The sequence below is a fragment of the Saccopteryx bilineata genome, chromosome X (genome assembly GCF_036850765.1).
Source record: "Saccopteryx bilineata isolate mSacBil1 chromosome X, mSacBil1_pri_phased_curated, whole genome shotgun sequence".
In the NCBI taxonomy this organism is placed as follows: Eukaryota; Metazoa; Chordata; class Mammalia; order Chiroptera; family Emballonuridae; genus Saccopteryx; species Saccopteryx bilineata.
Genome location: NC_089502.1, coordinates 76,426,162 through 76,437,923, shown reverse-complemented (window position 1 = coordinate 76,437,923; position 11,762 = coordinate 76,426,162). Strand labels below are relative to the sequence as shown.

The following is an 11,762-nucleotide window of genomic DNA, read 5'->3' as shown; positions in this document are numbered from 1 at the left end:
GATTGCTTTCTCATATGTGCCTTGACTATGGGCCTTCAGCAGACCAAGTAACCCCTTGCTCAAGCCAGCGACCTTGGGTCCAAAATGGTGAGCTTTGCTCAAACCAGATGAACCTGCGCTCAAGCTGGCAACCTCTGGGTCTTGAACCTGGGTCTTCCGCATCCCAGTCCAATGCTCTATCCACTGCACCACCATCTGGTCAGGCACGTATTCATTCTTTAGCTCCGCAAAATGATAAGGAATTTATGCCAAAGATATATATATACACATATATATATGTATATATATATATGTGTATATATATTCATGTAGCAATATTTATAAGACAGAACTAGAAATAATCTAAAAGTTCATCAGCTGACAATGGTTAAATCAGTTACTCTTTATTCACAAAATGAAAGTGTCTTCATCCATTAAACATGCTGTACAGCTCTGTTTAACAAGATGGAAAGATCTCCACAATAAATTGTGCACTGAAAAAAAACAGGTTAAAAAGGGCATATTTATCTGATCTCATGTGGGCGTCCCCCATGTACACTCACATGAAGAAGTCTAGTCATCTGATGTCTAGAAAAATATTGAATAAAATTACAATATTAAACACAACTATAATAGTGATGAAATTTAGGGTCACTTCTAATTTAATTTGTATATTTTTCTATATTGTTTGACATTCTAACATGACTGTTAATAATTTAAAACTCTTTTCATTATTTGTTTAGTTGAGAAAAAAATACTTTTTTCTTGAGTTTTAATTTTTTTAATTTATTCATTTTAGTGAGGAGAGAGAGAGAAAGAGAGAGAGAGAGAGAGAGAGAGAGAGAGAGAGAGAGAAAGCAGGGAGCATCAACTCCCATATGTGCCTTGATCAGACACGTGCAGGGTTTTGAACTGGCGACCTCAACGTTCCAGGTCGATACTTTATCCTCTGTGCCACCACAGGTCAGGCTGAGAAAAAATATATTATAAATAAAAAATAATAAAAGTAGAAGGGGAGTCAGAGCGAGTGATTCAAAGCAGAACAACTTGATGCACTGTGGCTTGGAGATGGAGAAGACCACATGTTAATGAAATGGGGATCTCAGTCCTCCAACTGCATGGAACTAAATTCTGCCAACAACTTGATGAGTTTGGAAGTGGATTCTTCCCTAGAGCATCTAAAATTAAGGACTGCAGATACTTTCATTTTATCCGCATGGGACCCTGAGCAAAAAATCCAGCCATGCAGTGCCTGTCTTCTGACCTATAAAAACTGAAACAATAAATTTGTGTTGTTTTAAGTCTCTAAATTTGTTATGGCAGAAATAGGAAACTAATACAAGTAGTTTTTCCTTTGTAATTAATATGTAATCGGGGGTGGGGTGAGAGGTGGAGGTAGTGGTGGGGAAGGGGGTAGTTTGAAAGCCTGTGAATATCCTGTTTACCACCACTTAAGGATTATCTATTGATTATCTTTGTCTGAATCCGTTACTACTTTGGTGAGAATAAGATGATTTATTTTTTTTAGTTTTTAAATTTATTTTTTTAATTGAAGTTTACATTCAATATTATTTTGTATTAGTTTCAGATGTACAGCATAGTGAATAATCATATACTTTACAAAGTGTTCCCCCTGTATTTCCAGTACCCACCTGGCACCGTACACAGTTACTAAAATATTATTGAATGAATTTTCTATGCTGTACTTTACATCCCTGTGACTATTGTAACCACCAATTTGTACTTATTAACTCTTTCACCCTTTTCAGCCAGTCCCCCAAACCCCTCCCCTCTGGCAACTATCAGTCTGTGCTCTGTGTCTATGAGTCTGTAACAATTTTGTTTGTTTGCTCATTTTGTTCTTTGTATTTCTCTGACTGACTTATTTCACTTAGCATAATATTCTGTAGGTTCATCCATACTGTCCCAAATAGGAAGATTCCATTCTTTTTCATGGCTGAGTAATATTCCATTGTATATATGTATGACAGCTGTTTTATCCACTTGTCCTTTGATGGGCAGTTGGATTGTTTCCATATCTTGGCTATTGTAAATAACGCTGTATATAACATAGATGTGCATATATTTCTTCAAATTAGTATTTTGGGTTTCTCCAGATAAGGAATCACTAGGTCATAAGGCAGTTTCATTTTAAAAAATTTGAGGCACTTCCATACTGCTTTTCATAGTGGCTACACTAATCTGCCTTCTAACCAAACAGGCACAAGAATTCTCTTTCCTCCTCTTCCTCACCAACACTTGTTTATGGATCTATTGATGGTAGCCATTCTGACAGGTGTGAGGTGATGTCTCATTGTAGTTTTGATTTGCACCTTTCTGATTAGTGGTGAGCAAAATGATGATTTTTAATTCTAGCAATAGATTTTTTTGTAGACTTATTAGCTGTCATTCTTCTGTAAAGAAAAGCTCCTCCTTGCCTTTTAAAAGTATCACTATAAACTTATGAATTGTTTTATTTATTTATTTATTTTTTTTTTTTACAGAGACAGAGTCAGAGAGAGGGATAGACAGGGACAGACAGACAGGAATGGAGAGATGAGAAGCATCAATCATTAGTTTTTCGTTGCATGTTGTGACACCTTAGTTGTTCATTGATTGCTTTCTCATATGTGCCTTGACGGCAGGCCTTCAGCAGACCAAGTAACCCCTTGCTCGAGCCAGCAACATTGGGTCCAAGCTGGTGAGCTTTTGCTTAAACCAGATGGGCCTGCGCTCAAGCTGGCGACCTTGGGGTCTCAAACCTGGGTCTTTCCGCATCCCAGTCCAACGCTCTATCCACTGTGCCACCGCCTGGTCAGGCGAATTGTTTTATTTTTATCTTTTTATCGTTCATACATATTTGTTCTACTGCTTTTATTTTTCAGAATATTTAAGAAAATATTTATGTTTTTATTTTATTTTAAAAAAAATATTTATGTTTTTAAACTGAACAACTTTTTTATCTTTAATACATTTTAGTAGTAATTGAAAAAAAAATTTGATTATGAAAAAAGAAGCCTGGCCTGTGGCGGTGCAGTGGATAAAGTGTCGACCTGGAAAGCTAAGGTCGCTGGTTGGAAACCCTAGGCTTGCCCAGTCAAGGCACATACGGCAAGGAAGCAACGAACAACTAAAGTGAAGCAACTATACTTCTCATTTCCACCCCTCATTATTTCTGTGTAAAATCAATAAATAAAATCTTAAAAAAAAATGAAAAAAGGAGAATACACAATTATATGGTAATTTAATATATGATAAACAAGAGTGGGCAAACTTAGTTTGCATCTGTGAGCATATGAAACAGACTTTATTCTTGCATTGTTGTTTATTAATTATTGTACTATTTGTATTATAGCTGTACACCTATTTTTGCCCACCTGTATGTGTGTGTATGTGTGTGTGTGTGTGTGTGTGTGTATTTATGTGAAAAGACCATAACAAAGTTTGCAAAAACACAAATCCTTGGTTTGGTAGGAATTATGAATGACTTTCTTTGTAGTTTTCATTACTGCTAAATTGTTTGAAAATAAAAACAAACAAAAAATTCAATGTTTTGCATCAGGCCATTCATTGTATCCCAAGAGGTATTAAAGTTAGAGAAAATCCGTGATGAGGAGGACACCACGGAACATCTGAAAAATTAAAAGCTGTAGAAGGAAATATGGTTGAATGCTATCTACAAATTCATGAAAAGGGTGGATGGTGAATGAGAACAGTTGTTCACAAAACATTGGAATGCTAAAACTGGAGGGTACCTCCTGATGTTTCTAATTAATTGACCAAGTTTTTATTGAATAGTTGAGTGCCTATTAAGTCCACTGTCAGACTTGAGTGGAGTGAGTTTATGACCAATGATAAGAATCAGTGTTTACATATTAGGTAATAAGTTCATGACACCCATTACTCTGAGAGGGAGTCATGCATTACCTAACCTTGTCTTTCCTGCTGCCTCCGAAACACTGCACTTGCTCTGCTCATTGCTACATGGTCCCCTGACTTTATTTCATGCCTCTTTGAGGGTCCAGAACTCAGCCACCCTTCACCCTTCACAACTCAGCTGAAGTCTCTGTCAACTTCCCTCCTTAGCACCTTACAACCTAAGAGGGTGTCTTTCCCTTAATATTGACAACACCAACTTGTCAATTAATCTGATAATTGAGTCAGTCACCTACTCTAAGCAGCCAAATGGTGATCATACATACCAATATATCATTCTGAATATGAATAAAGTTTTAATTGAATATTTCCCATGTGACAGGCAGGAAATTTGACTTCATTTCATCTAAGTATCACAACAAACCTGTGAAACATGTATATTACATCCAGAAACTGAGGCTCAGAGATGTTATAAAATTTGTTCCAAGTCACATGGCTGAGCTGGGAATTTAACCTAGGTTTAATTCCATAGACTGCAGTCCTAACCAGTATGTAATCCTTTTTTCAATTATACTGTGTATTTTCTTGCCCTATCTAGATTTTTAAGACAAGGAGGGCAAGGATTTTTTTTAATGTTTTCTTTGTAGTCTCTTCATTGCTACACTAGCTGTTATATACATAGTCAGTGCTCAATAAATATTTAAGGAATCCCAAAATACAGTTGGAGCTAGCTAAAAATACCAATTAGTTGAGATAGGACTTAGATTTTGGATAGATTTCATGTGTGATCTAGTTATAATGGATTATTTAAAGGCAACAAGAATATTTGGGTCCATCCTTGCCCCCTGAGACATTCCCTGGGGAGCTGCATTATCACTAAGAGTTGTTTGCTGGGTGGGAGTATGTTTTAACAACAGGCATGATTGTTCTTTGATTCTTCAGCTCCTTTTTTAGTGTTCCAGAAACTCCTAGCCTAAGGGCTTGCATCCACGCTGGTGCTCCGGGCCAGTTTGACTGTTTGCTGCCACACATCCTCTTTTCTTGAATTTAAACGAGGTACGACACCCCTGGGAGGCAGACATTAGTCCAACAGGCCAGGTTTTATCAGTGAGGGAGCAAATATTGGCGGTGTGATGTCAAGCAAGTCACGCCTGTGAGCCTCAGTTTACTCAACAGTAAAAGGGAATTAAACGAGCTCCCTTCTTCAATATTTCAATATTGTCAGAATTTCTTGTTCAAGAGTTTAATATTTTTAGGTAGCTAGAGATACACTATGACGAGACTGGGGCCTGGAAATCTGGACAGGATTAATTATGTGTACAGGTGGTGGTTGAAATAATCTTCCATTCCTTTGCTGACTGCATTAGAAACACCCACATGTTGTATGTCAACTATACATTAATAAAAAATATATATTTAAAAACAACACCCACAGTTGAAGGTGAGAGCTGAGGGGCCGGCGTCAGGTCGCTGTCCATAACCTGGTATAGTCCTTGGGAAAGATTTCAGGGGTGCGGGAGCCTCGCATAGAAAAGGAAGCTGAGGAAGACAGAGAACGGGTTGGAGACTCCGGTGTCGTTTTCTCTCCACCTCTCACCCCTCCCCCACTCCACCAATCTCCAATTCCGACTATCAAGGTACAAAGGTAGTAAATCCCAGGGGGTCTCCGGCCAGGAAGACTCTCATTGTCCTGCTTGCAGGTAAGCGAGGAGTAAAGGCTGCCTTCCCCCTTTCTCGCTCATTCCCACGCTGGTCTTGCTGTTGCCAGTGGGAAACAGACTCAGGCCCCACGCAATCCCTTTTGCTAAGCGGAGGAGTGTGTGTGTGTGTGTGCGCGCGCGTGTGGGGGTGTTTGTGAGTGTGTGTGTGTGTGTGTGTGTGTGTGTGCGCGCTGTGTATAGGGAGGAGGGTTGGGGGAGGGATTCCATGACGTTACCGGCTCCGCCTCTGAGGGTATATAAGGGGCGCTTGGCGCGCAACGACCCCAAGCAGCGGCTTTGAAGCTTTAGCTGCTGAACTCAGCATCCTTAAACCAACTCGGCTTAAGTCAGCCTCACTGGAGCCAAGGCAGGACTAACCACTCCCAGGTAAGCCTGGGGAAGTGGGGAGGGGGTGGCGGCACGTGAGTCAGAGGAGAACGGCGAGGGTCCGGGCATGCCTGGGATTCTCGGGCAACCATGGCTTGCAGTTGCATCAACGCAGCCGTGACCTGTTGCTGGCGAGACCCCGGCCCCGGCAGCCAAACATCCTATCTCCACCTCAGCCCCAGACAGTATCTGTTAGGTGGGGAGATAAGAATCTAAGAGGTGGGTCGGGGGGCTCAATGCGGTGCCCCTTCTCTTTGGTGTGAACAATCACGGGCTGCTCGGGGTTCCCCCGCCGCCCCTCGGGAAGTATCTTCAAGTCTTCACATGTCGAAGTGGTGCCTCACTGTTGATGCTTGCTGGTCAGCCCGGCGGGGAGGGAGGAAACGGGGGGGGGGGGGACATTTGCTTACTCCTCCCGTCCACCGCCACGCAGTTCCGCGGTGTGGGTTAGGTGAGGAGGGAAGGAATGGAGGCTCTGCTCACTTTTTTGACCTGCAGCCCAGATCGCAGGAGAACACTCCTTCTGGGCGATTTAGAAGCCACACCTATTGAGTGATTCTGGGGGCGAACGCTGAAACGGAATGTAGATATTGGGCTTCTTCCCCGAGTTGATGGCCCCCCTGAGTAGAGTTCTGTTTAATTCCCAAGGATCTTCAGACCAGGAAACAGACATTAAGCTCCATGGTTCCTGGGTTGAAGTCTAGGATAAACCTCATATCTTCCCAGCCAGAGAGAGAAGCAACTAACATTGAAGAGCTGCTAGTAAGTATCAGGACACTGTACTCACTGCAGGGGGCTTTCATCTGCCTTTTCTGAAATCAGTCCTTCCACAAACCTGTGAGGTATTATTATTCCTAACCGTGTGGGAAGAAACTGAGGTTAGAGGGGAAGTGGCTTGCTTTTGTTTCTTAAATAGCTTCTCACCCCCCCCCCCCCATAGCACCTGTGCTTGGTCGGGTGGGTATTGTAATTCATTCTTAGAGTTTAGGGATTACGAGCCCTACTGAAGAGCTTTTGTCTTGTTTTTCACCAGATCCCAGCTTCCTCTTCAATTTCTGCTAGAATGCCCTTGCAGAAACTTCGCAGATTTGCTCATAAACTGACACGCAGACGTAAACTGGAGCCAGGCACGGCTGAGACTCGCCTTGCCAGATGCCTGAGCACTGTGGATTTAGTGGCCCTGGGTGTGGGCAGTACACTGGGCGCAGGCGTGTATGTCCTGGCTGGAGAGGTGGCCAGAGATAAAGCAGGACCATCCATTGTGATCTGCTTTTTGGTGGCCGCCCTAGCTTCTGTGCTGGCTGGGTTGTGTTATGCAGAGTTTGGTGCCCGGGTTCCCCGGTCTGGTTCTGCATATCTCTACAGCTATGTCACTGTGGGTGAACTCTGGGCCTTCACCACTGGCTGGAACCTCATCCTCTCCTATGTCATCGGTGAGATGTTTGGGCAGGGAGGCCACTGCACAGCCAATGAAGGGGCTTTGGGTTCAGAATATCTGGGTGGAATGGGTGAAGTCATTCACAGGACTTCAATACCCTTAAATGTGTGTGTTTGCTGGCAGGCTGGGGGTTGCAGGTGTGGAGAAATTGTTCTTTCTACTTACCTTTGTCCTGTTTTTCTTTTTTTCCTTTTTGAGCTGTTAAGATTTATTTATTTTAGAGAGAAAGGAAAGGGGAGAAAGACATCGATTTGTTGTTCCACTTATTTATGCACTCATTAGTTGATTCCTTTTTAAAAATATTTTTAAAGATTTTATTTTAGAGAGGGGAGGGAGGGAGAGAGAGAGAGAGAAAGAGAGAGAAGGAGAAGGAACAGGAAGCATCAACTCCCATGACCAGGCAAGGCCAGGGTTTCAAACTGGCGACCTCAGCATTCCAGGTTGATGCTTTATCCACTGTGCCCTCACAGGTCAGGTTCATTGGTTGCTTGTATGTGCCCTGACCAGGAATCAAACCTGCAACTTTGGTGTATCGGTTTGATGCTCGAACCAACTGAGCTCTACCTGGCCAGGGCCCCGGTTTTCTTAAATTGACTAATTTTGGTTTTTAAAAAGTAAATCTAGATGAAAACAGCAGGGATTCTTGTGAGACTGCTATGGGAGAGGTATGAGAGGGAGAGGAACTTGACCCCATGTTTCTCTCTGCTCCAACAGGTACAGCCAGCGTGGCCCGGGCCTGGAGCTCAGCTTTTGACAATCTGATTGGGAACCACATCTCTCAGACCCTGCAGGGGAGTATTTCACTGAATGTTCCCCATGTCCTCGCAGAATATCCAGACTTTTTTGCTTTGGGCCTTGTGTTGTTGCTCACTGGTGAGGGTTGGGGACAGGGATAATGATGGGGGTGGGGCCAGGAGGGACTAGGTCTGAGAACGACTTAGCGGAGGTGGTAATGGTAAGCCAGAAGAAAAGCTGGGAAGGAGCAGTCTGTACCTAGATGTGGGACTGAGGATTTTCTTACAGTTCTGAATACCTGTTTCCCACAGGGTTGCTGGCTCTGGGAGCTAGTGAGTCGGCCCTGGTTACTAAAGTGTTCACAGTGGTCAACCTTTTGGTTCTCGGCTTTGTCATCATCTCTGGCTTCATTAAGGGGGATCTGCACAACTGGAAGCTCACAGAAGAGGACTACAAACTGGCCGTGGATAGGCTCAATGATACTCATAGGTTAGGAGATGCAGAGCTGGGAACATAATGTGGGGAGGGATGGGAGCCTAGGGCTTGAAAAGACCTAAGTAGTTTGGCCTTAGAGAAAAGGAAGAGTTGGTTAGACACACCCTAACCTTCTCCATCCCTTCTTCTACTTTAGCTTGGGCCAGCTGGGCTCTGGAAAATTTGTGCCTTTTGGCTTCGAGGGAATTCTCCGTGGAGCAGCTACCTGTTTCTATGCATTTGTTGGTTTCGATTGCATTGCTACCACCGGTAATGCTGCCATTCCATTTCTTCCGGGGCTTGGGCACAGTGTGAGCTCAAGCTACAGGCAGATTGGGGGAGGAAGAGGACTGAGCCTGCTTTCCTGACTCAGAACCTTGTGACCCTTCCTGCAGGGGAAGAGGCCCAGAATCCCCAGCGTTCCATCCCAGTGGGCATTGTGATTTCACTGTCCGTCTGCTTTTTGGCGTATTTTGGGGTTTCTTCGGCACTCACGCTAATGATGCCTTACTATCAGCTTCAACCTAAGAGTCCCTTGCCTGAGGCTTTTCTCCATGTTGGATGGGCCCCTGCCCGCTATATTGTGGCTGGAGGATCTCTCTGTGCTCTTTCTACCAGGTCAGTGTCAAACATGTGTTGTCCTCTGCTGACAGTCTCAAATTATAGTATTCAGTACCACAGAACACACTTTCAAAAGGCTATAAGGAAAAGGTGGAGACTCCTTAACCTTACAGGCTATGGGACAGACATTGCAGTCAACTCACGCTGCTCTGGGCATTCTTCTCTCCAGCCTCCTAGGCTCTATGTTCCCCATGCCTCGGGTGATTTATGCGATGGCGGAGGATGGCCTCCTGTTTCGTGTCCTTGCCCGGATCCACAGCCGCACACACACCCCTGTCATAGCCACTGTGGTCTCTGGCATTATTGCAGGTGAAATGGTGTTTTTGCACTTTCCCTGGTTGTTTCTTCAACTCCCTTAACTTGACTCTTCCCTTTTCTCATTTGTTTTTGTTTTCTGCCCATGAATTTCAGCATTAATGGCACTCCTCTTTGAACTTTCTGATCTTGTGGACCTCATGTCAATTGGGACCCTGCTTGCCTACTCCTTGGTATCTATTTGTGTTCTCATCCTCAGGTGAGACTCCCTTCCTCTGCACATTGAGATATGTATTTTTATTCTTTGAGGGGGGTAAGGAGAATCCGCTCCTCTTTCCCCTACTGCCATCATCGTCCTGCCTGTCCTTGAGGAATGTGGATATCCGTCCTTGCCAATAAGACCTTCTACCCTGCATCATGACCAGGGAGACTAAGCTGCCCCAGGGAAGACCATAAAATGGTTGAGGGCTGTTCTTAGTACTGCTTTCTTACTCTCGCTTCAGGTACCAGCCTGGCCAAGAGATCAGGATCGAGGAAGATGAACTGGAGCTGCAGGAAGAGCCGATGTCTGAGACAGAAAAGCTGACCTTGCAGGCACTATTTTGTCCATACAACGCCGCCCCGACTCTGCTCTCTGGCCAAATTGTCTACGTTTGTTCCTCCCTGCTTGGTGAGCAATGGAATTTTTCTCTTGGTGGTTCTGTGAGGAGTTAGTGTGTGGAATTTGGTGGCTGAGGAAGAACTAGAGAGAGAGTGACCCTCCTTGGAATAGAGTACCTAATGTCTTAACGTGTTGGTCTCAAGAGTTGGTTTTGATGTTTTTCAACTTGACTCTTGAAGCTTTGCTGCTGAGTGTCCTCTGCCTGGTGCTGACCCAGTGGTCAATTCCACTGCTTTCTGGAGATCCAATATGGATTGCAGTGATTGTGCTGCTCCTGATGCTCATTACTGGGATCACTGGGGTCATCTGGAGACAGCCACAGAGTTCCACTCGCCTTCATTTTAAGGTAAATGACCTTTCCTTTCCCCCCTACCAGCCCATCTTTAAAGAAAATAAGCTTCAGATTCCTTGCAGTCTAATAAGTTTCATGTATATCCTTTATTTGGTCAAGAAAGGAAAGATAAGAGATACCTAGACCAAAAAAACAAACAGACAAACAGATAAACAGAAAAAGAGATACTTAGACCAAAGAATTCTTCTCTGACCCTCCTTAGTTCCTTTCCAGTTCCGTTTCCCCATACTCTGAGTATTACAGTTCCATGTGAGGCACACTAAATGAATGGGCTTCAACTGAAATGCATGGTTGGGTGGGAGTTGGACTTTTCTTTTCCTGGGTTGAGTAGATTAAGAATTTTTTTCCAGGTCACCTTGTGGTATGTACAGAAAGGATTTTGCTTTGTTCCCAGGTACCTGCTTTGCCTCTCCTCCCACTAATGAGCGTCTTTGTGAATATTTATCTTATGATGCAGATGACACCTGGCACATGGGCCCGATTTGGGGTCTGGATGGTGATTGGTAGGTATCCACTTGGGAAGAATAAGCCTCTTGTGAGTCTTATCCCAACTCCTCTCCCTTTTGGTCTCAAGTAGGAGGCCTATTAAGCCCCATCTTACAGTTACCTTTCCGCACTAGGGTTTGCTATCTACTTCGGCTATGGAGTACAGCACAGCCTGGAAGAGGTTAAGAGTGATGAACCCCCATTCAAGTCTAGGACCCGAACTGTAGACTTTGATCTCAGCAGCGCCTGAATGCTGTCTGGTGTCCCCACACAATAATGGAGAGTACTCTTGACCACACAGAGAGCTAGGCCTCCAGTGGGATGTTGGTGGGGAACACTAATAGAGCTATGCTTGGTAGAGTGATGGGTGTGTCTTGTTTTTCATCTCCGTTTTTGTTAACATGTCTGCTTTTTAATTGCATCTATAGTTGCTTACTGGCTTTTCAAAAATATTAAAAGAATCTAGAAAAAGAAACTATGTCTTGTTTTTTGTTTGGTAGAGATGATGGGGACCCTGACATTCAGTGCGGAGAGCTTCAGAGAAGTGTACTTTATTTGTCCCAGTCACCATAAAAGTATCCGTTGTACTTTTGTGTGCTTCTTCTTGGCTCATGATTTGAGGAGGATGGTGTAAGCAGCCATCCAGCCTAGCCACATTTAAAAGAATGATCTTGAGCTAGGTTTTCCCTTGCTATACTAAAGGTTGGGTTCTGAATAAGTGGACAACAACACTCATCTCTGGGGTTTGGGGTGGACTCTGATCTCAACACTGTCATTGGTTAGGGCCCACTCTGGGAC

At 43.8% G+C, this 11,762-nt stretch overlaps 1 protein-coding gene across 1 annotated transcript; it reads left to right on the top strand.

Annotated features, from left to right (window-relative positions):
* Window positions 1–5,887: 5,887 nt before the first annotated feature.
* Window positions 5,888–11,365, top strand: SLC7A3 (solute carrier family 7 member 3). Its single transcript, XM_066249184.1, has 13 exons — window positions 5,888–5,942; window positions 6,591–6,704; window positions 6,976–7,375; window positions 8,095–8,253; window positions 8,427–8,604; window positions 8,747–8,859; window positions 8,985–9,207; window positions 9,380–9,519; window positions 9,622–9,724; window positions 9,969–10,135; window positions 10,306–10,472; window positions 10,873–10,981; window positions 11,099–11,365. Exons 2-13 carry the CDS (start codon window positions 6,624–6,626, stop codon window positions 11,212–11,214), a joined length of 1,956 nt encoding a protein of 651 aa, XP_066105281.1. The 5' UTR covers window positions 5,888–5,942; window positions 6,591–6,623; the 3' UTR covers window positions 11,215–11,365.
* The last annotated feature ends 397 nt before the right edge of the window (window positions 11,366–11,762 follow it).